General features: G+C 37.9%; 2 protein-coding genes across 3 annotated transcripts; both read left to right on the top strand.

Moving 5' to 3' along the window:
* Positions 1-95: 95 nt before the first annotated feature.
* On the top strand, positions 96-4,191 carry LOC131014361 (PLASMODESMATA CALLOSE-BINDING PROTEIN 3-like). 2 transcript variants are annotated; one of them, XM_057942315.1, is made up of 4 exons: positions 96-370; positions 3,013-3,504; positions 3,585-3,705; positions 3,787-4,191. In XM_057942315.1, exons 1-4 carry the CDS (start codon positions 298-300, stop codon positions 3,959-3,961), a joined length of 861 nt encoding a protein of 286 aa, XP_057798298.1. In that variant the 5' UTR covers positions 96-297; the 3' UTR covers positions 3,962-4,191. The 2 variants fall into 2 exon arrangements, with proteins under 2 accessions (XP_057798298.1, XP_057798297.1); XM_057942314.1 differs by having other exon boundaries at positions 115-370; positions 3,784-4,191.
* A 2,171-nt stretch (positions 4,192-6,362) lies between these two features.
* LOC131014360 (uncharacterized) lies at positions 6,363-11,039 on the top strand. The gene is made up of 3 exons (XM_057942313.1): positions 6,363-7,046; positions 8,233-9,715; positions 9,857-11,039. Exons 1-3 carry the CDS (start codon positions 6,758-6,760, stop codon positions 10,044-10,046), a joined length of 1,962 nt encoding a protein of 653 aa, XP_057798296.1. The 5' UTR covers positions 6,363-6,757; the 3' UTR covers positions 10,047-11,039.
* Positions 11,040-25,363: the final 14,324 nt, after the last annotated feature.

The following is a 25,363-nucleotide window of genomic DNA, read 5'->3' as shown; positions in this document are numbered from 1 at the left end:
TTTATAAATATATTATGAATTGGGATGGTCTCTTTCTTTGATTATTCTTTCCACTATATTGAGGCAAAATATATTCAAAATTCATTCTTCATGACAAAGCAACCACTTTTCTTGGTGATCAACTCGACATATTCCTTCTTCTTTAACTTTATACCTTCCATCGGCCGTAACCCTTTATCTTCTTCTGCCTTTTCTGCTCAGCCCGACTTTTCCATCAAATCTTATAAGTTAGTTTAGAAACACTGCGACGCCATTATTAACTTATATTCATCTCGATCCATCTTCTGCGCCATTAAAATGGATACAGCAGCTTCCAATAAGTTCCTTTTCATATTTCTCCTTTCTTACATTTTCATGGTCTGCTCATCAGGTAATTCACCAATTAGTACACTCGTCTTCTAGCTTCTTTTTTTTATAATCTCTGTTAAAACGGCACAGATTTTAAGTAGTTTGTTATTTTACATGCATGTTTATTTTTAAGAACAAATTAAAGTGTGCATCATATTTATTTTATATATTAACATGTTTTTTTCTTAACTTATCTCCATCGGAGCGATCAGTTTAAGATTAGTTTCTCTCATAAAAAGTTAGTATTTTTTATATATATGTCTGCCTTGAATGCTAAATTTAGTGTTTTCCTGTGTTATGATTATGAAAAGAGAAACATAATGAAACAAAGAGAACGATATATATATATATATACCATAATTAACAAGAATAGTTGAACATGCAAGTGGTTAATGCCAATGCCTAGGTCCTAGCTAGCTAGGTTTGAGTCCATCGTGATGTGAAATAAATAAAAATTGTTGAACCAATAATTAAGAACTAAACTGTAGATATTTTTTATTGGATCAAATCTTTATATATATATATATAGGGGTAGGTTTTAGTGAGATGTGAAATTAATGAATAAGACAGTATATAATGTTATATAACGATATTTAAAAAATTAATAAAATTTTGACTCTCTCCAAAATTCGAACCCAAATAAAATTTTTCTATATATACATTTTATATGTCAATGACATTGACATTACCTTTGAAATATGTAAAAGAACAAAACTCCGACTTAATTTTTTTTTTTCTTGCAAATATGGCGCCATATAAAATTTTTGCTCTCGGAAAAATGAGTTGTATACCATTTTGTCACATGAGAAATATTTTGTCAAAAAATTGCAAATATGGTACGAGAGTTTTTTGGATCTAGCTCATTGTTCAAGGCCGCCGGGATATTTTGTCATGCGCTAAATTTGCAACTTTTTTAGAAGCTGGGGAAATGATACTACTCTCTCCCTCCACAAAGTCCGTATGTTTATTATTATTTTCGTCCGTCCACAAAAATTATGTATTTTTCTCTTTTGAAAACATACTTTATACTTAAAATCTCATTCACACTCAATATTTACACAATATCTACCATTTACTTTTACAATTGGGGCTCATACTATCCTTTAACAATAAAATCACATCTTCCAACTTTTTTATTAAAACACGTGCCCTCCACTCCACCACACACTCTTTGTGGACGGAGGGAGTAGTATATTTTAAGAGTCGATCATTCTTTGCCCAAATATTGTCCCATAAAATGTAATTAACCCTATATTTTAATTTTAATTTTAGTAAAAAAAATGCATATACTCTTTGTAAAGTTCGAAATACCGCATTTCAATTTCTAAGGATATTCGTCTAAAAAAAAACTAAAGATAATATACTCCGTAGTTATTTAATATATTTATATATATATATATTCTTATATAAATTTAAATATATCTATAATACTCTTACTAATTTTAAGTTGTAACGGTAGTGTATTAATGTAACATACATATAAATTTTATTTATTTGCAGACAATTTATATAAGAATCCTTAATGTTTTATCCAAAATTATGATGTATATATTGTACATATACTTACTATTTAAATTAATCACTTTTACATGTGCACAAGTAAAATTTAATCATCAGTCTATATAAAAATACTCATAATATGAACATTATTTATTTTTTTGAAACAATAATATGATTATATGAACATTATTAAATCAAGAAGTTCTATTAATACTATTGGGTAATTGGTTGTCAAAACAAAAAAAAAAACTATTGGGTAACTAATGGGTTTATTACACATCCACAGTAAAGATGATTTATGAGTCGAAAGAATTTGTTACGGAATAAATAAAACTGACTTGAAAGTGTGAATTTAATGCATTCTATGATATACGTACTAGCAATAATATATGATCATGTTAAGTCAAAAGAGATTATATGAAGTACACATATGTGACAATTTGAGATCATATATTCATATATATCTAACTTTCCTGGGTCCATGTACTACTCGCATTTTTTTTAATCAATTATACTCCATCTCTCCATGAAAAAAACATTCTAGAAGCACGAGTTTTAAGATGAGGTTATTAAATATATTAATATTAAAAATAATAAAAAAGTATTGTAATTAGTATTAAAAGTGATAAAATATGAAAAATAAGAATAAATGGGGTATTATAAGTGGTGAGATATAAGTATAATCCTAAAATAAAATAAGAAGTTTTTTTGTGGACGTCTCAAAAGTAAAAATAAGAAGTTTTATTATAGACGGAGGGAGTATTTCCAAATTTTTCTCACTTTCAATTTTTTTGTTTTATTTTAATTTTGTAATTATTGATATTATGCTTTATTACACAATTTTGATATATAATTATCTTTTTAATATTCAATTTTAATTTTTTAGATGATAATGGATTATTAGGGTTGGATATATAGTTTTTTGAATTTTTTGGACTTCGAATTCTGATATAATTAAACTAATACGATGTACTACTAAATTACATGATTTTTTATTTTTATCATATATATTGTGGAAAAACAAAGAGACACCAAAAAAAAATTAGGAACACAATAGTAAAGTGATAAGTTATAGTGAAATCTAGTAAAGTAGAAGATAAAAATGTATTGAGAAGAAAACAATCCGAGTTGAAGTTTAGCCATGAACATGACTCTCCAATTCAGGCTCATTCCTTTCGGTATATAAGGGGCGCAGAGAGTTGATCCAAACAACTCAACACGATACCATCAATCCTCCTTTCACAACCTCTCCGGTAACCAATCCGGTCACCACCCCAGCCACCTACCCACCGGACGCTTCCGCGCCGCCACTAGTCACCGTTCCTTCGGCCAACCCGGTCCTTCCGCCGGCCATATTTCCGGTCTCCCCCGCCTTCCCGAATCCACCCATCCAAGCGGGAGGCGGTGCGGCGGCGGGGCAGAGCTGGTGCGTGGCGCGCAGCGGGGTGCCGGAGACTGTCCTCCAGGTAGCACTGGATTATGCATGTGGGATGGGAGGCGCAGATTGCTCCGGCATCCAGCAGGGCGCCGCCTGCTATAATCCAACCACTCTGCAGAATCACGCGTCCTATGCCTTCAACGCCTATTATCAGAAGAACCCGCTTCCCACTAGCTGTGATTTCGGTGGAGCTGCTGTGCTCACCAATGCCAATCCAAGTAATTACTTTTAACTTATCTCATTATCTACTATTTCAATCCAATATACTCCATATAACGAAATGAAATCACCGTTGCAGGCTCAGGTTCTTGCGTTTTCCCGACATCATCGTCGGCATCACCGGCAACGGTGTCTCCGACGACAACAACGACTACTCCGGCTATGCCAGCTCCAGCGACAGACTTTTCATCCGGAGCAGGGTAAAGAATACTTTTCATATATTAACAAACAGAAATATGAATGCTAACTTAATTATTTTGGAATTGGAATTGGTGTAGCAGTACAGGCACCCCTCCAACCGTGTTGAACGCGAGCAACCCTGCATTGGGAGGCGACATCGGTGGCTTTGCAGAGACCCCTCCTACTGCCGGTATTTCTTCGGCTTCGGCGACAACGGCCGCCTTCATCAGCTGCATCATTCTGCCACTATCCACTATTCTTCATGCCCGTTTATGAGTTGGAAGCTACTACTAGTCTAGTATACGCGCGTATAGTTTTGGGGTGTACAGTTCTTTGCGGGATATATTACTCAAGAATCTCTAGTGCCCTTTAATTTTAATTATTCTATACATGTTAGGAGATGATATCATATACATTCAATGTTCTAGATAGATTGTCAATTGATTTGTGTATATTGTGTAACAAGAGAGGGGCATGGAATATATAAGATTAACAATTATATTATAGGATTGGAATGTAGTGAGAATCTTTATTTAGAATGAATATATATGTACAAAGTTTGAGATATCAATTATAGATAGTGGAAATTAAAATGTGGTCAAAAATCCTGACAAGCTAGAATAATGCACTTAATTTGACCCAAATTTCCTATTTTCAAATTGCACATTTTCGTATTTTAGAAAATTCTCTCTCTACTAAAATTCTATCTAAAAACCTATTTCTTCCGTCGCGCCACCACAACCGTTGCTCCAACCACATCTCCAACTGTCACATGCAGCCTTGTTCGCCAGCTTCAATTTCCACCAAACCTATTTTAATTTCTAAATCTAGTTCAATTTCTTTAGTTTGCATGCAAACATGAATCTAGATTGGTGTGCTACCATTCACATCATTCGTACCAAATGATACGCAACAATTGTTGGAATGAACGATGCAAATGAGATTTATTCATACCATTCACATTATTAAGTGTTGACGCGATAGTTCTTGACACAAATGGTACGAATGAGGTTAATTCATATCAGTCGCGCCAAGTGTTTTGCGCTAGTTGTTAGAACGAATGGTACAAATAATGTTCATTCGTACTAAATGTTGGAGCGACAACCAAACCACTCAAGATTTATTCTCAACTCAAAGTAAATTTCTATGTTATTTTTCATTGTACTCATACAAACATGATAATTTCAACACTAAAACACCACAATAAATTTATGCTTTATGCCCATGACAAACCAACACATAAACATTTGCATAAGCTGCTACATACCTTTAATAAAAATGCAAAATATTTTACAAATGAAATATAAATTTCAACACATAGATAAACTCGCAGGAACCGAGTTTGAGAAACAAAACGAAAGAACAAACTTAAGTAATGTGTTGGTGTGTCAAAACAGAGATTTGAGTGTAGGGGTGATCAATAGCGACGACTAAATCAAACGTTAGCTGTTGGGAGAAAGATAGTGAGGGCTTGGCGGCGGTGCCGTTGTTGCTTCACGCTGGTAGAGAAAATTCTAAGGCTAAAGTCTAGGTGAGGCGCCTTAAGAACTCTATTTTCGCTGGATCTAGGGAAACAAAAAAAAAAAAGCAGTGGTGGTGACACCGTGGTGCTACTTCTGTTGGCCGTGAGTCGAGAGACGAAGGGAGGTGTTGGTTGTGGTCTTGATCGTGGTGGCCTACGACCACTACTATTGCTGAATAAGGAGGTGACAACGACGACGATCTATGGGTGCATGCGTGTGAGAACAGAGAGAATGAATGAGAGAGGGAAAAGAAGAGAATGGTGCGACATGTGCGTATAAAAAATGCGAGAAAAATAAAATGATGTGGTGAAGGGAGTTAAATTTGGTTGAAGTTAAAATAAGGGTATTTAAGTCTTTTTATGTCAAAGTTGACTAAAATTTATGAAATAAAGTTGGTGGCTAACATTGATTTTCACTGTCCATTTTGCATATTTCGCATCATTAACACGTCAACTTATATGATTGTGCGAGTATTATATTTGATTGTTCAATTTAGCCATATCTCGTTGATAGATGACAATCAATTAATGTGGTTGTTTATATAAGTATTACATTTATTTGTTTAGTATGATCATCAATTTTTTGAATTTAATTTAATTTAATACACATAAAATTCTATACAATTCCAATATTTATAGCCCTATAAATAATTTGAACTGGCTCATGCTTACCAATAACAAATTTGAAATCTCAAAATCATGATCAACAGTTTAAAAGTTGTTGGTCGACGGACTGATATACAAGCAAGCCACGGAGCCAATTAATTTGCCGTGATTGATTACTTCAATGAGCTTGTAAATAAGATGCGTAAATTATTATTGTGTGTGTTGACAAAGCGGTAAGAGTTAATGTCTATAGTCAAGGTTTGTATTCCTGTGACACGACCTTTTAAATTTTTTTATTCAATACCTTTAATTTATCATAAAAAAATATGCGTAAATTATTCGGTAAATTCCAACAAATTTTACTTTTTTGTAGCCAATCGTCTCACAACCGGCGAAGACCAGCAACGACCAAGACCACCTTTAATTGAGTCAATTGACCCACTAACCCACGCCACGTCCACATGGGCCCACGACTTTCATTCCAGGGCAAATCCGTCTTTCACCATGTCAACCAGACAAAACACTGCCCTAGTCCACACTCATTCCAAAGTCTCTACAATAGTCTTATAATAAGTTATACCAATTGGAAAAAGTTTTCCACAACAAAGTTTACATACACACCAAGTGCAAAATAGGTAGAGAAAAAAAAAAATTATAAAAACAAGAATTTGTGGTGTTCTTGGAAACTATCTTTGGACGCAGTGCGCACGATAACCGATCCCCCCCCCCCTCCCTTTTAATTTACTTAAGTAGCGAAGCGGAGTTCAAAAAAGACATCCAAATCAGTTGAAACCACTCCTTCTAGCCCTTTCTCATGCTATCGTGCGCCTATCCTCCCAATCCCTGAGCCTCCGCCCCTCCTAGATCCCCTCTTCGAATCGCCCGTGCGCTGTTCGAATCAACTGTGATATAATTCGTCCGTTGGATTGAATCTGGCGGGAGCGATGGGCGGAGACGGAGCGCAGCCGCAGCATCTGCCGGCGGCGGCCACTGCGACGGCGGAGGAGCAGTACATCAAGGCGAAGACGTCGGTCTGGTGGGACATAGAGAACTGTCACGTGCCGAAGGTGTGTGATCCCCACGCCATCGCGCAGAATATAAGCTCCGCGCTGGTCAAGATGAACTACTGTGGGCCCGTCTCCGTCTCCGCTTACGGAGATACCACCAGGATCTCCCCCGCCGTCCAGCAGGCGCTCAACAGCACCGGTGTAGCGCTCAATCACGTACCCGCCGGTAATTCTGCAACTTTTTTTTTTTCGCCGTGGAATCTGTCGGATCCAGTCGTTTTTTGTGTGTTTATTCGCTTGACTGGTTAATTATTGCGTATCTGTAAGTTTTCGGGGTTCTGGTAAATTGATTTCGTTGACGAGTAGATCGGAGTTAAGGAATTGAGTGAGCCCTAAATTCAGTTGGAATTGGTTCTTATTAGTAGATCGGACAAAGTACAGTATAGTGAAAATTGAGAGTGTATTTTAAAGATTTATTTTTTAGTAACTAATATTATTATTATTATTTTTTTATATGAACTTGTTCAATCATAGTTTCCTCTTCTATCTTTGTATGTGATTCTTGATGTATTTATCTTCCATGATTGGGTCTTGGTGAGCAGCTTTGCTAGATCTGTCTGTGAATCTGCATGTGTGTCTTAGTGTGAGTGTGAGATAGAGAAGCACATTTTAGGGTTTTTCCACTCCGATCATGGCGAGCAACTTTGTTAGATCTGTCTGTACATCTGCATGTGAGCATATGTTAGGGCCAAAACTTTCCACTGAAGTGAGTAGCAATTTTCTTTCTGGGTTAAGTGCTCTTAATGTTATAATCCCTAGCTGTCCGAAGCAACATTAAATATTTTCTGTGAGAAATCAAACTCATTTGTCGTTAATAGATTTTCTGTTGATGTGAAAATAGTTAATACCTGGAAAAGTGGAAAGATCCTCAGAAATTTTGAATGATTAGTGTGTGAGATTGTTTCTTGTGAAGATTTCCACAAGCAGTCAGCCAGTGATCCACCTGGGGATGTCAAAGTCGAATAGGTGAACTTCTAAAAAATCTGACTGCAAAGTCTAGAAAATTGCATACTTTGGAGGGCAATGCAGCCCTACTTTTTTCTTACGTGCAATTTTACAGAGCTATGATTTCTCAATGTTACAAAAAAAAATGCACTAATCCTAGCCAAATCTCTGTTTCATTATAGTTTTGAATATTTAGAATTGCAGTGGCTAGCCAGTTTGATCATATTTCCTGTGTCCATTATATTTATTTGTGCAATTAATTGTATGGAGATTAACACAGAAATTTAAGAGTATGGGCCTGCATATTTCCTGATCTCTTTGCTTTGAGGGCATGAAAATTCTACAAATTTCACTATTAGTTTTCTCTCGGAAGTTGTCAATTCAATCTTTCATTGAAATGTGATCAGGTGCTAAAGACGCTAGTGACAAGAAGATTCTGGTGGATATGTTATTTTGGGCTGTTGACAATCCCGCACCTGCCAATTATTTATTGATCTCTGGAGACCGAGATTTCTCAAATGCTTTGCATCAACTACGGATGCGTCGGTATAATATTCTTCTAGCTCAACCACAAAAAGCTTCTGCTCCACTACTTGCTGCTGCAAAGAGTGTATGGCTCTGGACTAGTCTAGTAGCTGGAGGACCACCGCTTACAACAGTTGAATCTGCTCAATTTGTAAGTAACAGCTATGGGTATATACCAGCCTCTGACTCATTGCGTACAGATACCATTATGGGCAACAAACCAGTGGAATCGTTTTATGAAAATTCTCATATGGGAAACCAAAAATATTCAAATATGGGAAGAGGAACGGATGTAAAATATAAAGGGAAACAAATTCGCAGAAACTTCACTCAACCTACTATGCCAAGAACCTCAAGTAATATGAGTGGGCCTGAAGATAACGGCGCCAACTTCCATCCAGGATATGTACACAATAAGCAGTTCAATGAACACCAGGACTTATCTACTGCTTATAATCCAAAAGCTGCTATTGGTGGAATAGGGAACTCATACTTTCCTGGTAATCCTGATTCATCACGGGGTGACAGTTCCCAACCTCATGTCTCTCATCAAAATCACTACCCTCAGCCATTAAGACCAAACAGCCTCCCCACTGAAACTGCAACTCTGCCTGTTAGCTCGTCACTAACTAACCAGCATTGGCATCCTTCTAATGCATTGAATCGCAGACCTGATTCACCTAACTTGACCCCAGCTCCTCCGACTTACGTACCTGATATTTTCAATTTAAACATTTCTGACCATACAAGAAATGATCAAAGCGCACCTGCTTCGCAACAACGAAACGGAGGAGAGAGAAGACCATTGTCTAGTGATTCGCCAAACAGAGTAAACTTGAACGGTCCACAAAAAGGATTTAATGTGCAGAAGAGACCTGCTTTTCATCAAGATGGTCAAAACAGCAGGTATTCACATGGTAATCAAGATTCATTAGTACCTTTGTCATCTGGATCAGGAACTGCTGCCATCTCTGTAAATGGTTCGTGGGGAACATCAGGATGCCCTAAACCTTCTGAATATATACAAGGTCTTATTGGGATTGTCCTACTGGCTTTAAACACCCTTAGAAATGAGAAGATTATGCCAACAGAGGAAAATATTGCAGATTGCATCAGATATGGAGATATCCGACATCGCAATACTGATGTTAAGAAAGCTTTGGCATGTGCACTTGACCAGCAATTGGTAGTACAACAACAAATAGGTTCCCTGCAGTTGTATATTGGGAAAAATGAGAGACTATGGCAATGTGTGAACCCTATGGGTGGTGACGCAAACAAGTATTCAAAATCAATATGGGATGAAATCCAAAACTTTCTTTCATCCTCTTCTGGAAGATCTGCTATACTTGAAACGAACTGCAGGTATATTTATTATCTTGATTGTATTATGTTTGATGGCTGCTTGTGTAATTTTCTGATGGCTCCTGAAGCGTTTTGCTTAATTTCCTTACCTTAAACTTTACATGTTATCTTGTTCTTAAATCTTTGTAATTTAATGTCTAGGTATGAGGCAGCAACTATTATGAAAAAGATGTGCTTAAAAGAGCTTCCATTGGGTGAAATTCTCCAGATCTTGCAAATGGTAATTAACATGAAAAAGTGGATTATATATAATTATCAGTCAGGATGGAAACCAATTAAGGTTGCAGTTGCAGAGTTCAGCCCTGATTCAGGGTTGGCAGCTGCTACATAATCTCAGAGTATTTGCGGTTGGTGGGGGAGAAGGTATGGATATTTGTTTTTGATTCATGGCTTCGTTTGATGTGAAACAATAAGTTTTATATTTAGCCTTCTTCCCTAGGTATTGGCTGCTGAGTAAGTAGCCTTGAGTGATACAATAGCAGTATCTAGGTTCTTGTTGTAGTTTTCCTTTAAGAAAACTTTGAAGGTCTTGTATGAAAGTTGTGGTTAGATAACGATTGGGATTTCTAAGAGCTGTTAGTTGCTCTTTATATGATCCTTTACCTTTGGCGTAATATGACCTAAATGGAGAGACACGTCTATGGATAATGGAAATTTGTGTCCATGGATGGTTTTGAGATTCAACTAGGTTGGAGACCATGTTGGGGGGGCCTATTCAATTTTCTCAAAATGACATCTGAATTTTGAATAAGGCTGGCTGGTGATTAAATTCTTGTCAAGATATGATGGGGGCTCACGTACTTGGATATGGTCGTTGAAGAAAATGTGGTGAGTAAAGTATTGCAAAGCATCAGAGGACATAAAGGATCTTGTTAGTTTACGGCGAATTCCGGTGGATGTAGATTAGCGGTTTAAGGCCCGAGCTCTAAGATTGAAATTCTTTGAAAGCAACTTCTTTAAGCAGATTCCTCAGCATCACGATTGCCTGTCAAAGCAACTTGTTGCTGATTATGGTAATTTGTCAAGCTTTGGTTAACTGGAATTTATTGCGTTCTCTGCATGCTACATCAGCCGGATTTCAGACGGTAAACTTCGGAATGTGGAAACAAAATGGATGATTGATGATATCTCTATTCTAAGCATGTAAATGCAAACAGTATATCTTACCTGAAACTCTATTACTCTGCTGTGGTACTGGTTGTGAAGCTCTCTGCTTCCACTGTTTAAATTATGTAAATTAAGTATTCCGACGCTTTTAATGATGAAAAATAGTAGTACTCTCCTGATAATTTTCCTTGATAAATGATTGTATTTCCTTGTTTTACTCTCTGCTCTCTTTTTAATTTTCTTAAATGCGTTTATGATACGGCCTGGATGACGAGGGCTGAAATAAGAAGAGGGTATTTATATATATATATATATATATATATATATATATATATATAGGGTAAGGTTAATATAAAAACCTCCCTTAAAATGAGAAATAAGAACCAATCTATACCATACATACAATGAAGATCAATGGTATGGATTCAATGTTAAAGGATCATGTAGATCATCAAATTTAACCGCATGATCTATATTTTTAATTGATATGGGTAAAAAGGTAATAACCAGTATTACATTTATAATAAATCCGACCGAACTTTATGCAAATCAAATTTAATTTCAATCAAAGAATAACCTCTCTCAGTCCTTTGGTCATGTTTGTTTTATTTAATTTTATTTTAATATATAAAAGTTAATATATTAATAAATAACTGATGTCAAATTAAATATAAATTATTAATGATCAAGTGAAAAAGTGAATTGCATTTAATTAATAAAATTATATTATTATTATTATTATTAATTATATTAATTGTAGGAGTTGCACACGACGTATATTAAAGTTGCACATATGGTATATTCAAGTTGCACACGATGTGTACACGAGTTGCACATGACGTATATTTGAATTGCACACGACATATATTGGAGTTGCACGCGGCGTATATTTGAATTGCACACGATGTATATTTGAGTTGCACACGACGTATATTCAAGTTGCACACATGGTATATTGGATACTACATATATTGGAGTTACACACGACGTATATTGGAGTTGCACACGATGTGTACACGAGTTGCACACGACGTATATTTGAATTGCACACGACATATATTGAAGTTGCACAATAGATATATTGAAGTTGCACACAATATATATTGCATTGTAGTACAAACGTAAATGCATATAATCTATTGTCATAAGCCATACGAAATTTCAAAAATATAATAACAATAAGTAAATAATGATTATTATTAGAACCCCCCCCCCCCCAAAAAAAATAGATGAAATAAGCGGATAAAAAAAAAAAGAATAGTGCAAAAATTGATACCCAATCCCATAATAATAGGCCACTATCATATCTAGAATTAAGTAAATTACATTGTTATCCTCTTAAGTATAAAGAAAGAAAGAAAAACGGCAAATCACTTCTAATAAATCTTAACCGCATGTTAAATAAAATTGAAGACTGAGATTAGTTCCTAGTTCTCATTTTAATGGAGGTTTTTATTAGAACCTCTTCCTATATATATATATATATATATATATATATATATATATATATATATAAAAGCTCAATCACTTATATAAATAGTAAGTTATTTTTTCCCGCCAAAATCACTTTACTAATTTTAGAAATAAACTTTTTTTTATTTAATTTTAATTTCGTCTATTTCAGATTATATGAATATTTTTTGTTGTAATTTTTCATATTACCCCAATTAATTAATTAAATAGAGGTTTTTTATAAAAGAAAAAGTAAAAAGAATCCCTTGAGAGCACAAAACGCAGACTAAGGGCACGAAACTCGAAAAGATATCGTTAAACAAAGAAACCTGAAGACACTAGCGATCCCATAAATCAGGATAGTCGTCCATCTCATCTGACATCGTCTATGAACTATATTATTCATTGCATTCATGCTATCACTATTGCTATAATCAACCACAAAGTTCCTCGGATTGTAGCCCATTTCCCCCGCATTCCTGAGGCGACCTTTTATGCTACCTTCCGGAACTGCTTGCATCGGCTCACTTCCCATGCCCTTTCCCGTGCCCTTTGGGCGGCCACGTCCCCGCTTGGTCGTCTTGTCCGAGAGTAATTGCATCCCCTGACTAACCTGCTCCTCTAACCGACTAATGCGACTAGTAATATTGTCCGGGCCAAGAGCGGACAAATCCTTGTTACCTTCATGCGAAACACCCCCGGTTTTGTCCAAAGTTGGGTCACGTTCGAGAGCAACAGCTGTGTCGTCAATAATCGGTGTGTTCAAACCCGTGCCATCCGGAGCCTCCATCTCCAAAGTTTCCTCCACATCCGTGTCCTCCTCGTTAATGACCAAGTCACTATCTTTAATCACATCTTTATCCCCCTGAATCGGAACCAATATTTTGTCCAACAAATCCGGCTCAGATAAATGAACCCCGAAAGACGGTCCAGAAGTAGGATCCACGCCCGTATCCAAATAAGTCTCCGCATTATTCTCCAAGTCCAGAGCCTGAAAAGCATTACGCGTCTCGACAGCCTCTTTCTGAAGAACCGGAACAACAATCTGTTTTTTTACCGCATGTTCGGCGACCTTTGACCAAGCCGCAGCAGGTTTATCATGAGTCTTCCCAAAAGTAGAATCTTTCTCTGCCGATTCCGTCGGAGCATCCTGCTGCTGCTTCTTCAAAGGGGCAGCCTCCTGCTGCCCAAACTCTGGTTGCACCGGCTTCCAAGTTAGTTGTTGTTGGACATTTATATTTGCATCCTGTTCATGCGAGGTAATCGCCGCCTGCCAATGCGGCCCGTTGTGAACTTGCGTAAGCTTAGCCTTGTCATTCACAGTGTCATTCTGCTCACCCATCCCCCCAAACTTCGACTTGCGGCATCTATCGGGGGAGTGTCCCGTAATCTTGCAACGACCACAATAAAGAGGGAGATTTTCGAAAACAAACTCAATATGAAAAGAAAAATCCTCCATATCAATAAGAAGAGTATTAGGAAGAGGGTGAGACATATCTATTTCAACAAGAATACGGGCGAAATGTCCAAAATCTCTACCTGCCGAAGCTCCATCGATCTTTAGAGGATGGCCCAAGTAACGACCAATTCCAGAGATAATTTGTGGATTCCAATACTCGATAGGAAGATAATGAATTCGCACCCAAACATTCGCCAAGGGAGAGTTTTCTTTGAATGGATCAAAGTTGCGAGTCCACTCTCGGAGCCGAAGAAGACCCTTTGACAGCTCCCAGATCACCTTTGCCTTTGCCGTAGCTTTATCAGTCGCTGTAGTAAAACGGAGCGTGTAAAATCCCTTTCCCAGCGGAATCAGTTGCCAGTCAGAATTTATACCCCAAATCTGTTGAAGCTCCGACTTCAACTCCATAGTTGAACGTGGCTTATCGCATTTCCCCAACAGAAGTCGTCCTGTTAGTGCATGCTGAAAAGCTTGGACCTCCTTTAAATATAAAGCCTTAGGAATTTTGAGAGAGAATTGATCTCCTTCCTTCGTTGGACGCAAATCATGAAAAACATGAGCAGCTAAATCTTGTCGTTTAACAGGTCGCTTAACAGTAGCACTAGCATAAGAAATCCTAGCGTTATCGGCCACGCTAGGATTTACAGAATTCCTATCAACTGCCGTGCAATCGGCACCACAAGGATTTGTGGCCGATGTCTTCCCAGCGGCATCCTGGGCCTCAGTAGTTTTCACCTCGCTGTTACCAACCATGGCAGATATAGACGGAGCGGAAGAAGATCGAGGTTGAGGGTGTTCAAAATTCGCAGAAACAGAGGGGAGATTTAGGAATCCCTTATCTTGAGTTCCGGCCGACGAGGTGGCCCGAGCAGCTGAATGAGTCATCGAGTTAAAGCTTGAGGGAGGAGTTCTTGAAGCTCCCTTATCATGAGCTCCGGCCGGCGAGGTAGTCATTGGACTGCCGGAGCAGCAGCACGAGGTTCCAGTCCGGTGGCGGCAAGGGAGGTCCGAGACTGGAGGTGGACGGCCGGACCGGTGGGAGCGGCTCAATCACAGCTGGGGGAGGACTCCGATCTGGGCGCAGTGCGCGGATCGAGGTCGGCGCGGCGGAGGTAACCGCCGTCGTCAACTGTTCAGAAACAGATCTGAGCCGTCGCCCAGAGCCGAGGTCGCCGGTAACCTCCAGCAGCCCGCCGCGGCCTCTGTTGGATCCTCGTTGTTGTTCCAGAGTTCAAATGTCGAGCCGCCGCCCAGAGCTTATGTACCGGAGGAGAAGCTCCTCGCTGGAGGAGAAGAGTCCGCGCCGCACCGGAAAGGAGGAGGCCGTCCTCGTGACTCTGGCAGACACGCCGGAGAAGACGTCGCCGACGCCGAAAGGATGACCAAAATCTCCAATTCGGCGGCTCTGTTCTCAAACGCGTTCCGTCAAATTTTAAGAAATACTCTATCCATATTACCCCAATTAAAGTACTCCCTTCGTCCCATTAAAGTTGGCTACATTTCCATTTTGGGTGTCCCACTAAAGTTGGCCACTTTCTAAAAATGGCAAAAAATTAACTTAATTAAAGCCACTAATTATTTTAGTTAAGTTCCAATTAGTTCATTTAATTAAAATTTTCTAATTAAATCTAAATCCTATTTATTTAAAAACACACACACAAAACACACACTAACACACGCACACAGCCACCCCACCTCCCCCCAGCGCCCCACCCCCTTCTCTCTTCTTCTCCGGCGGGTGCCACCCTCATGGTCGCCGCCGCCTCCTCTCGCCCCTCCGGCCGCCGTCATCGTGGTCTTCGCCGCGACCACCGCCGACCCTTTCCCTCTCCCTGGCCTCTGCTCTCTCCCTCTCGCCCCACCCCCTTCTCTCTTCTTCTCCGGCGGGTGCCACCCGCATGGTCGCCGCCGCCTCCTCTCGCCCCTCCGGCCATCGTCTTCGTGGTCTTCGCCTCCTCTCCACCTCCTCGCCTTCATTCACCCGCTTCCGCCTCCGCCTCCCTCCACCTAGCGCCGCTCCACAGCCTCCATTTGGGAGTTTTTGAATTGAATCACACACAAACACACTCGTCTGCACAGATCTGGTTTTCTAAAGATTTCAGGTACAAGATCTGGTTTTCTGAAGATCTCGCTTCACAGTGTTTGGGGGCAAGATCTGGTTTTTGATTTCTGGTTTTTGAGTGGATTTGGCGGCGGCGGTGGTTGTTGGCGACGGTGGTGGTGGTTGTTGGCAGATTTGAGGGTAGTCGGTGCCGGAAAAAAAGAATAGGAGGAAGAAAAAACTGATGGTGGTCGGTGGTGGTGGTGCTCCGGACGCCGGCCACTTCCTCGTTGCTGGCAGATTTGAATTGTTTCTTGGATTGGGAGGGAGACGAGGGGGACAGAGGGAGACGAGGGTGGCGGCGACTTCGCTGGAGGAGGGGGTGGCTGATGCCGGCGATTTCGCCGGAGGAGGGGGTGACTGATGCCGGCGACTTCGCCGGAGGTGGGTGGCAGTGGATGAAGAAGAAAGTGAAAGGAGGAAGAAATTATTTTAATTAACTCAATAATTTTGATGGACCCCACTCAATTAAAACATAACACTCCATTTCTTAATCTCCGTGCCGAAACAAATGTAGCCAACTTTAGCGGGACGGAGGGAGTATATGCTAATTTTTTATCTTTAAATATTTTATATTTACGAATAAAATGTAAACAAACTGTTCAATAAATAATTATAATATTATTAAAATATTTACATTGATAAGATTTATGATTAAAACTGCACTTTAAGATATTTATTTATTATTTCTTGAATATTTAATCAACATATGTAAAACATTTGAAATTTAAGATTAATCAAACATTATGATTGTGTATCAATTATAATTTCAAAAAATTAATTATAACATAATCATAGCTCTATAATTTATTGGATTAGTTATTTTTAATCTCTTAAATATGATATAGGTAATAGTTATATTATATAATTTTTTAAAATGGAATATATAGTACATATTTTTGTATAAAATGATCACGCATGTTCAGTAAATGTAAATAAAATATTTAGTAAATGTAGTTATTAGAGATGTAACAAGTGGTGGTGATAATGATGATTATGCATCTACCCATCTCCTTGAAGATATATTACTTAAAACACCTGATGTTCCAATACAAGACATCATTTTAAACACTTACTCGTCCTACTCTAACAACATCAACAATATATAATTTTTATTTGAAAGAACGAGCAATAAATGTTCCTACTCATATATTGTACAACATAAATTTTTTAACATTAATAAAAAACTAAAATTTTAAATCTACATAATACTTTAAAATAATATTTTATTATCAAAAAATCATATTTCTCGCACGGGAGCCAAACTACATATGTATATATTTCAGTAGAAATTTTGTATAAGTTATTGAGGTGGTCACCTGTACACCCGGGTGGTACGTACACCCGAATGTAAATGACACTAACAGTAACACTAACACTAAATGACACTAACACTAACACTATTTGTTTTACAAATGACACTATCATGTTATATAGATAACATTATCTCGAAATGACACTAACACTATATTGAAATGACACTAACACTAAATAACACTATCATATTATCGAAATGACACTAATACTCTGGGTGTACATGAGATTTTGTGTAAGTTATTTTAATACGATGTGTATATATTATATCATCTTTAATTTTGTCATATATTTTTTAATTTGAACGAAATTAAAATTCAAGGTAAATTTTGAAATGGGCTAAAGTTTATGTATTTATATTACAACTATATATAGTTGAAAAAATACCAAAATTCACTAATACATTGTGGATTTACAGTCAATTAATACCTCAAAAAAAAATTTGTTAAATGAAAATCAGTAAAAAGTAATTAAAAGTTCCAAAAACTCTTTCAAGACTAATAGAAAATTTGAAAGAAAAATATCTAGATATTTTGGTGAAAATTTTAAATAAATAATAATAATCATTAGATAAAAAGTTTTTTGTCAAAATCCTCATCATTCATTTGATTAGCCTCCAACTATAAGATGGTTTCATCTTCATTTAATGTTATTATAGCTATTTTATAAAATAATACTATAGAATTTTATAATCTAAACATAATATTTTAAAAAATATATTTTTTTACTATTTTAATTAAGTAGGTATCACCGTGCATCGCACGGGAGTAATACTAGTATATATTAAAGGACGATCACTTCAAAAAATAGTATGTTGTATTTTTCGTCAAAAATTACTTTACTATTTTTGGAAACAATTATGTTTTTAAATTTTATTATTATTCCGCCTACTCTAAATGATACTCCCTTCTTCCACTTAAAATGGAGCACATTCTATGGGTGCAGGTTTTAATAAAATTGGTGGTTAGTGGAGAAAGGGTCCCACCATTATCAGAAATAAGTGGTTGGGATTTAAATTAAAGTTGGTTTTTTTTTTTTGTAAATAAGGGTATTGATAAGGATAAAATATAAGGAAAAGTGGTGGGTCAATGTCTTAAAATGAAAAGTGTCCCATTTTTTGTGGACGACAAATATAGTAATTGTGCCCCATTCTTGGTGGACGGAGGGAGTACAAATATCTTTTTATTATAATTTTTTTACCGATATAATTTATTATATTTTCATGATTTGTAGTTTTTATTTTAAAATGTGTTTGTAGTTTAACTTTACCTTATATGACCACATTAAGTACTCCACACATCCCACGAATCTTGAGCCATTTTTTATTTCCGGCTGTCCCACGAATCTTGAGTCATTTTCTTATATGGCAAAAAAATTTCCCTTTATTCACATTTTCACTTTTTCACATACCACACTTAACACACTAAATACTATTTTCTTAATTCTCGTGCCGAAAAGAATTGACTCAAGATTCGTGGGATGGAGGGAGTATTATGTAATAACATATTTTTGTCTGGTAATAAAATATTATATATATATATATATTATTTAATAAATATAAATAAAATTATCAAAATATTAATATAGATAAGATTTATGATCATATATGGACTTTTACTTTTAACATATGTATTTATTTATCTTTCTTTCACGGATATTTAGTCAACAGGTATATATAAAAGAAATTTTGAACATTTAAAACTAATCAAGCCACTTTAATCTATATAATAGTAACTATATATTGTCGTAATTAATAAATTTTATTTTCAATTATGTTTCCTATATAGTTTCTAAAAATGATATGTATAAATGGCATATCATATTTATGTATCGATAATTTTGAAACAACAATTAATAATTAATGTTACAATGACATAATTCATGACAACAAATTAATTTTAATATTTTAATTGAATGTTATTTCTATAGTGGCATGTAATAAACTTAAGAAGATTTACTTATATACAATTAATAATATATCATGTTATATAAATGATATATTCCATACAATATATATGTATATATATATTTATTGATTTTAATATAGATAAGATATTGTAGTCTATGAACATTCATTAATTTAATCTAATATATATATATATATATATATATAGGGAGAGGTTCAGGAAAGAACCATAAATAAAAGAAGACCGGAGAACCATTTTCAGCCATTAGATCATCAAGATCTACGGTGGATGCATCATCTTGTTGGATGAATGCAGATCCTGAGTTCGAATCCTGAAGGGAGCATTTTTTTTTATTTTTTTTGAGTGCATTAATTTTAACAGCGGATGCATTAATTTTTACAGTGAATGCATTAGATTTGATGGATCTCCCGTTCTCACAAATAATGTAGTTCTCTCTAGAACCACACCATATATATATATATATATATATAGGGGTGGGCTAGAATAAAAACACTCTTAAGTGTATAAAATATAAACGTTTCTTAATGTACGAATTTTATGTAGAACACGTATGAATTTATCCAACAGAGTTACGAATTACGAAAAATAATTTTTTGTTACATTTGGGATTCAAACTCAGGACCACGAATTCATCCAACAAGGTTACGAATCAACCGTAGATCTTGATAATCTAAGGGCTGAAAATCATTTATATTTTATACACTTAAGAGTCACTACAAAAAAAACGTTGATTACCGACGGCTAAATGCCGTCGGTAACAAAAGACGGCCGCCGGTAAATAGTGTTACCGGCGGCGATAACGGCGGCGATAACGGCGGCAAGCTCCCGCCGCTAAACGGTTCGTCGGCAACGACAATAACGGCGGCGAACATCCGCCGTCGACAGTTAACGGCGGCGATGCCGCCGGAATTGTCGCCGTTAAACGGCGGAGCCTAGCTGGAGAATTAGCGGCGGCAGACACCGCCGCTAGTTACCGAGGGCTATTTTGCCGTCGGTAGAGAGCCACCGGAGTCCGGCTGACCTTGCCGGAAAACTAGCGACGGCGATTACCGCCGCTAACTAGCGGCGGCAAAACGCCGTCGGTAACAAGCTACCGCCGTCCGGTGGGTCATGCCGGAGGATGGCCGGGTATTTACCGAGGGCAAAGTTACCGACGGCGTTTTGCCCACGGTAATGTTTTTTATTTTATTTTTTTATTTTATTTTATTTTATTTTATTTTATTTATTTATTTATTTATTTATTTATTTTATTGTATATTGTATATCCACAATTTATTTCCGTATTTATACGGTATTGCATACTTTAGACGAACTTCCCAGTCGGCGACCCGACTTCCCAGTGGGTCACCCATCTTGCTTGTGCTCTGTGTCAAGCACGCTTAACTTTGAAATTCTTTTCGAGTGATCACCAGTACAGAACACTCGTATTATTGATATATCTACATCTATTAATTCATTTAAATGCTATATACTCACTCATATAATTATAATCTTTGAATATGTGGAGATAATACCTGAAATATGTTGTTAATTAGTGAGCGAGTTCGTTTCGGTCCTTATTTTTATCGTCGGTAAAATATTTAATTAATATTTAGTAATTAATTAATTAATTTTTTTTTTAACATTAATACACCAAAAGTGTTTTAATTTGGTTATTATAATGTGATTTGAATTTATTTGTTTATGTTAAATGCAATCATCATCATCATTGCCATAAATATATAAAACATATATAGTTTTAATAATTAAAGCACTTGAAATATATAGTTCAATAAAACATAAATTTGAAAAGAAAGTGCAAATGTAATTTTGTTTGAAAACATAAATATATAGTTTTAATAATTCTAAGCATCATCATCATCATCATCGGCATCAGGCCCTGGAGGTGGCTGAGCATTATACATCCTCATAAACGCCTCCAATTGAGCCATGCGGTCCTGCATCTGTTGGCGTGCTGCTTGCTCTGCCGCCATGCACTCCTCCATCTGTTGGCGTTGTGCTTGCTCTGCCGCCATGCGGTCCTCCATCTGTTGGCGTTGTGCTTGCTCTGCCGCCAATCGCTCCTCCAGCGTGGAGATCCGTGTCTCATAAAGCTGCTGAGACACCGCAGAACTGCCCGTGCTGCGGATAGACCCCCTACTAGCCTGACTCTGCCCGGCACTCCCGACGCCGTAGATCCGTGACCTATCCGGATGCACCACCTCCAAATACACCTCGTCTAGCCGCTCCTGTCGTCCTGTGGTAGCGGCCAGTCGATGAACCTCGGCCTAATTCATACATAACAATGCATAATTGTTAGAAAATAAATACATTCACTAAATATTTGAATAAACTTAAACACTTACGTCAATTCTAGCATCTCTCTCCGACGTATAACTTCCGTCGGCGTACATGTGGAGGCGGAGGAAGGTGGCATAGTTCGGTGCATCCTGGGGAGTACCAGGATCCAAGCTCTGTAGATGCATTTATATAAGATAAATAAGTTATATTAGTCAATATATTAATTTAATTTATATACTTAATTATTTGTTAATTACATACCATATACTGCTGCAGGATACGAGTCGACTGGGACCCGCCCACGTGCCTACTGATCCCTGTACCCTCCCCATCGGGCTCGGACATCCGGTTGGCACGTGCTCGATTTGAAACAGCCTCAACCTCGGGCTGATGCCAGTAATCCCGGAGTCCAGTCCAAAAATCGGGAGTCATCCAGACGGGCCTAGACATCTCTCTCCCTTGGCGGATACACTGCTTGAGATCTGTCTTGTAGTCGCTCATCATGTCGGAGTACCTTTTGCGGGCTTTTGTCTCCCACATTTTCCTCACGTCACGCTCATCATCGGGCTGCCACATAAACTCTTTCTGTTGAAAGAAAGAGAATTAATTTAATATCAAACATTTTAACAATTTAATATGATATATTTATATGTATTATAAATTTAATTGTACCTGTAATTCATCAAAAAATTTATCCTTCATCCCCGGGGGCGTCAACTTCCATGTGTACCCGCCTGGGTTTTCAAACATCTTAAATGTGCGCGTGCAAGCTTTGGACAGGCCAGTGGGCTCCAACAAAACACTGTGTACAAGTAATTTTGTCACTTAATCATGGTGTACGAGAAACAGTAATTTTAACTAAAATACTTACCCAGTCGTAGGATGCCTCTGAAATACCGTCCTCCCATCAGGTGCCTTAACCTCTCTCTCTCTGATAGCGGCAGCTGTAGGGCCCCTAGGCCTTCTAGCCCGTGAACTACTAGAAGCCTGAGGAGTCTCGGGAGTCCCAGAAATATGCGTCCCAGACCCATCAGATGTATCTGCTGTAGCTTCTGGCGCATTAACGCCAGATCGCCTCCCAAATCCCAAGAAACCTCGAGAGGTAGACATGATGCCTGTTGCATACAATTAAATTAACAAATATATAGCGAAACATAACATTAACAGTAACTAACAAACATAACAAATTTGCAATCAAATTCAACGTCATCTGTGCATTTACATTTATTCATAAGCATCACTACTATCATCATCACTATCGTTAGATGTCAACGGGGAATCATCGTCTTCTGCTTCATCGTCATCTTCAATCTCAACGACTCCACCGAGGGGATGAAGGAGAAGTGGTTGTTCAATGCCTACACTTGTGTGAGTAGGCATAATAGTAACCACTTCTTCTTGAAATAGTTGATCTAATGTTGATGTAGATGCTGCAGTAGACACTTCAACCTTTGATCTTGCGTTGACTTTGCATGCTGACCACCAATTTTTCTTTGATTGGTTCGTACTGGGATAGGGACAGTAAAACACTTGAACTACTTGACTCGCCAAAACAAAGGGATCATACTTCTTATATCTTCGTGTGTGGTTCAGTGAAACTAACTTGAAGTCTGTATCAATAGAAGTTCCCTGAGCCGACAAGTCAAACCATTCACAGTTGAACAAGACTGTCTGCTTAATTGGATACCCCGGATACTCCAGCACGCAAACCTCTTGCAGACGCCCATAAAAGTCTAGCACATCTCTATCACTACCATAGACCGAGCCTTTTATGCAAACGCCACTGTTCACAGTCGCACTCTCTCTATCATGATCAGTTGTGTGAAACCTGTAAGGATACATTGGCGATGGACGCCTCAACCTTGGCTTTGTTTTTTATATGATTTTTTAATGTCCTCAAATATCTTTCAAAAGGATACATCCACCGATATTGCACTGGACCAGCCAATCGTGCCTCATCTGCCAAATGAACTGGTAGATGCTCCATTGAATCAAATAAACTAGAAGGGAAGATACGCTCAAGTTTGCAAAGAGTAACAGCTATCTTCTCACTCAGTATTCTCATGTCATATATGGCCACGTTGCGGGATGTTAATTCTCTGAAGAAGAAACTTAACTCTGTAATTGCCTCCCAAACATTCTTAGGAAGAAGTTCTTTAAATGCAACAGGCAGAAGGATTTGCATGAACACGTGACAGTCGTGACTTTTCATGTTGTGCATCTTCAGGGCGTTCATGTCAACGCATCTACTAATATTTGACACGTACCCATCGGGAAACTTAAGACTCTTGATCCATTGAAGTAAGATCTTCTTCTCTTCCCTGTCAAGCGTATAACATGCTTTCGGATACCCTCGAGTTCCATCCACTTTCTTCAACTCTTTCCGCTTGCAGAAGGTGTTCAATTCTTCTCTAGATTTTTCTGTATCTTTTGTCTTCCCCTTCACATTCAGGACAGTATTAAACACGTTATCAAACACATTTTTCTCAATGTGCATGACATCCAGATTATGTCGAATCAAAAGATGTCTCCAATAGGGTAGATCCCAAAATATGTTTTTCTTTTTCCACCCTACATCTTGATATTTGGCGAGTTGAGCGTTCCTGCCATCGAAGTCTTCGGTAACCTTCACGAAGCCTAACCCCTCGATTTGATTCAAGATTTGTATTCCTGATCTTTGTTCTGGTGGACCAACATTGCATGTCTTATTCCTCAAGAATGAAGTTTTGTTTCTCCTAAACACATGGTTAGGAGGTAAGAACTTCCGATGATTATCAAACCACGATTGTTTTCCACTCATCGGCAAAGTGAATGCTTCTGTATTCTCCATGCAATGTGGACATGCCAATTTTCCAGCTGTACCCCACCCAGACAACATAGCGTACGCTGGAAAATCACTGATAGTCCATATCAGAGCTGCTCGCATCTGGAAATTTTGCTTCAACGATATGTCGTAAGTGTTCACACCAACCTCCCACAGAGATTTTAACTCGTGTATCAATGGCTGTAAGAATACGTCCAACTTCATCTTTGGGTTTGATGGGCCAGGCACGAGGACTGTGAGGAACATGAATTGTTCTTTAATGCACAACCACGGAGGCAGGTTATACGGCGTGACAATAACTGGCCAAGAAGAATATTGACGCCCTGATTGTGCAAATGGGGCAAAACCATCTGTAGAGAGGCCCAATCTCACATTTCTGATCTCCTCGGCGAATCTAGGAAAGATTGAATTCAAATGTTTCCATGCCGGAGAGTCGGCCGGGTGGCGCATTATCCCATCGTCTGTGGAGGTCGCATGCCACCGCATATGTTCAGCAGTTGCAGGAGATGCAAACAATCTCTGCAATCGGGGCGTCAAGGGAAAATAGTGCATCTGTTTGGCGGGCACTTGTTTCTTTCTGCGACTCCCAGATGCACGCAAGCTGTCCTTATATCGTGATTGGTCACAGAACATACAACTATGTAGCTCACTAGTTTTCCCCCAATACAACATGCAGTTATTAACACAGCAATCGATCTTCTCTACTGGCAAACCCAGACCACGTAGATTTCTTTTCGTACTATAGAAGTCTTCTGGACAGTTGTTACCTTCTGATAAAGCAGCTTTCATCATCGAAGACATCTGATTGTAAGTCCTCTCTGACATGTGGCTTTCAGTCTTTATGCTCATGAATTGAGTCATCCAACTTAATTGTGTGTACGTGTCACATCCTGCGTACAATGGAGTATCTGCTGCATCCAACATGTTATAAATCTGTTGAGCGTCATTATTGGGCGGCTGCTCCAGATTTGGAGGATCTTGATAATTACTAGGTCCAGCATGGTCATGCACCATCCTTTCGTAGTTAATGTATAATCCATCATCCTCATTCATTATAGCATGTTCTCTCGGCATAGACAGCGGTGCTTCCCCGTGACAAACCCAAACTTTGTAATTCAGGACAAATCAACGCCTACTAACATGTTTTCTGACCGTAGGTACATCTAAATACGCTTGATTCTTG

Source organism: Salvia miltiorrhiza, chromosome 3 (assembly GCF_028751815.1).
Source record: "Salvia miltiorrhiza cultivar Shanhuang (shh) chromosome 3, IMPLAD_Smil_shh, whole genome shotgun sequence".
Taxonomy (NCBI): domain Eukaryota; kingdom Viridiplantae; phylum Streptophyta; class Magnoliopsida; order Lamiales; family Lamiaceae; genus Salvia; species Salvia miltiorrhiza.
This window is presented reverse-complemented; position numbering and strand designations above follow the sequence as displayed.

Excerpts from the sequence above, each read along its gene's own strand:
- LOC131014360 (XM_057942313.1), top strand. The coding sequence starts at position 6,758 with ATGGGCGGAGACGGAGCGCAGCCGCAGCATCTGCCGGCGGCGGCCACT. Across the intron at positions 7,047-8,232 it reads GCTCAATCACGTACCCGCCG|GTGCTAAAGACGCTAGTGAC; the intron begins GTAATTCTGCAA and ends AAATGTGATCAG. Across the intron at positions 9,716-9,856 it reads ATACTTGAAACGAACTGCAG|GTATGAGGCAGCAACTATTA; the intron begins GTATATTTATTA and ends TTTAATGTCTAG.
- LOC131014361 (XM_057942314.1), top strand. The coding sequence starts at position 298 with ATGGATACAGCAGCTTCCAATAAGTTCCTTTTCATATTTCTCCTTTCT. Across the intron at positions 371-3,012 it reads TTTCATGGTCTGCTCATCAG|GCTCATTCCTTTCGGTATAT; the intron begins GTAATTCACCAA and ends TCTCCAATTCAG. Across the intron at positions 3,505-3,584 it reads GCTCACCAATGCCAATCCAA|GCTCAGGTTCTTGCGTTTTC; the intron begins GTAATTACTTTT and ends TCACCGTTGCAG.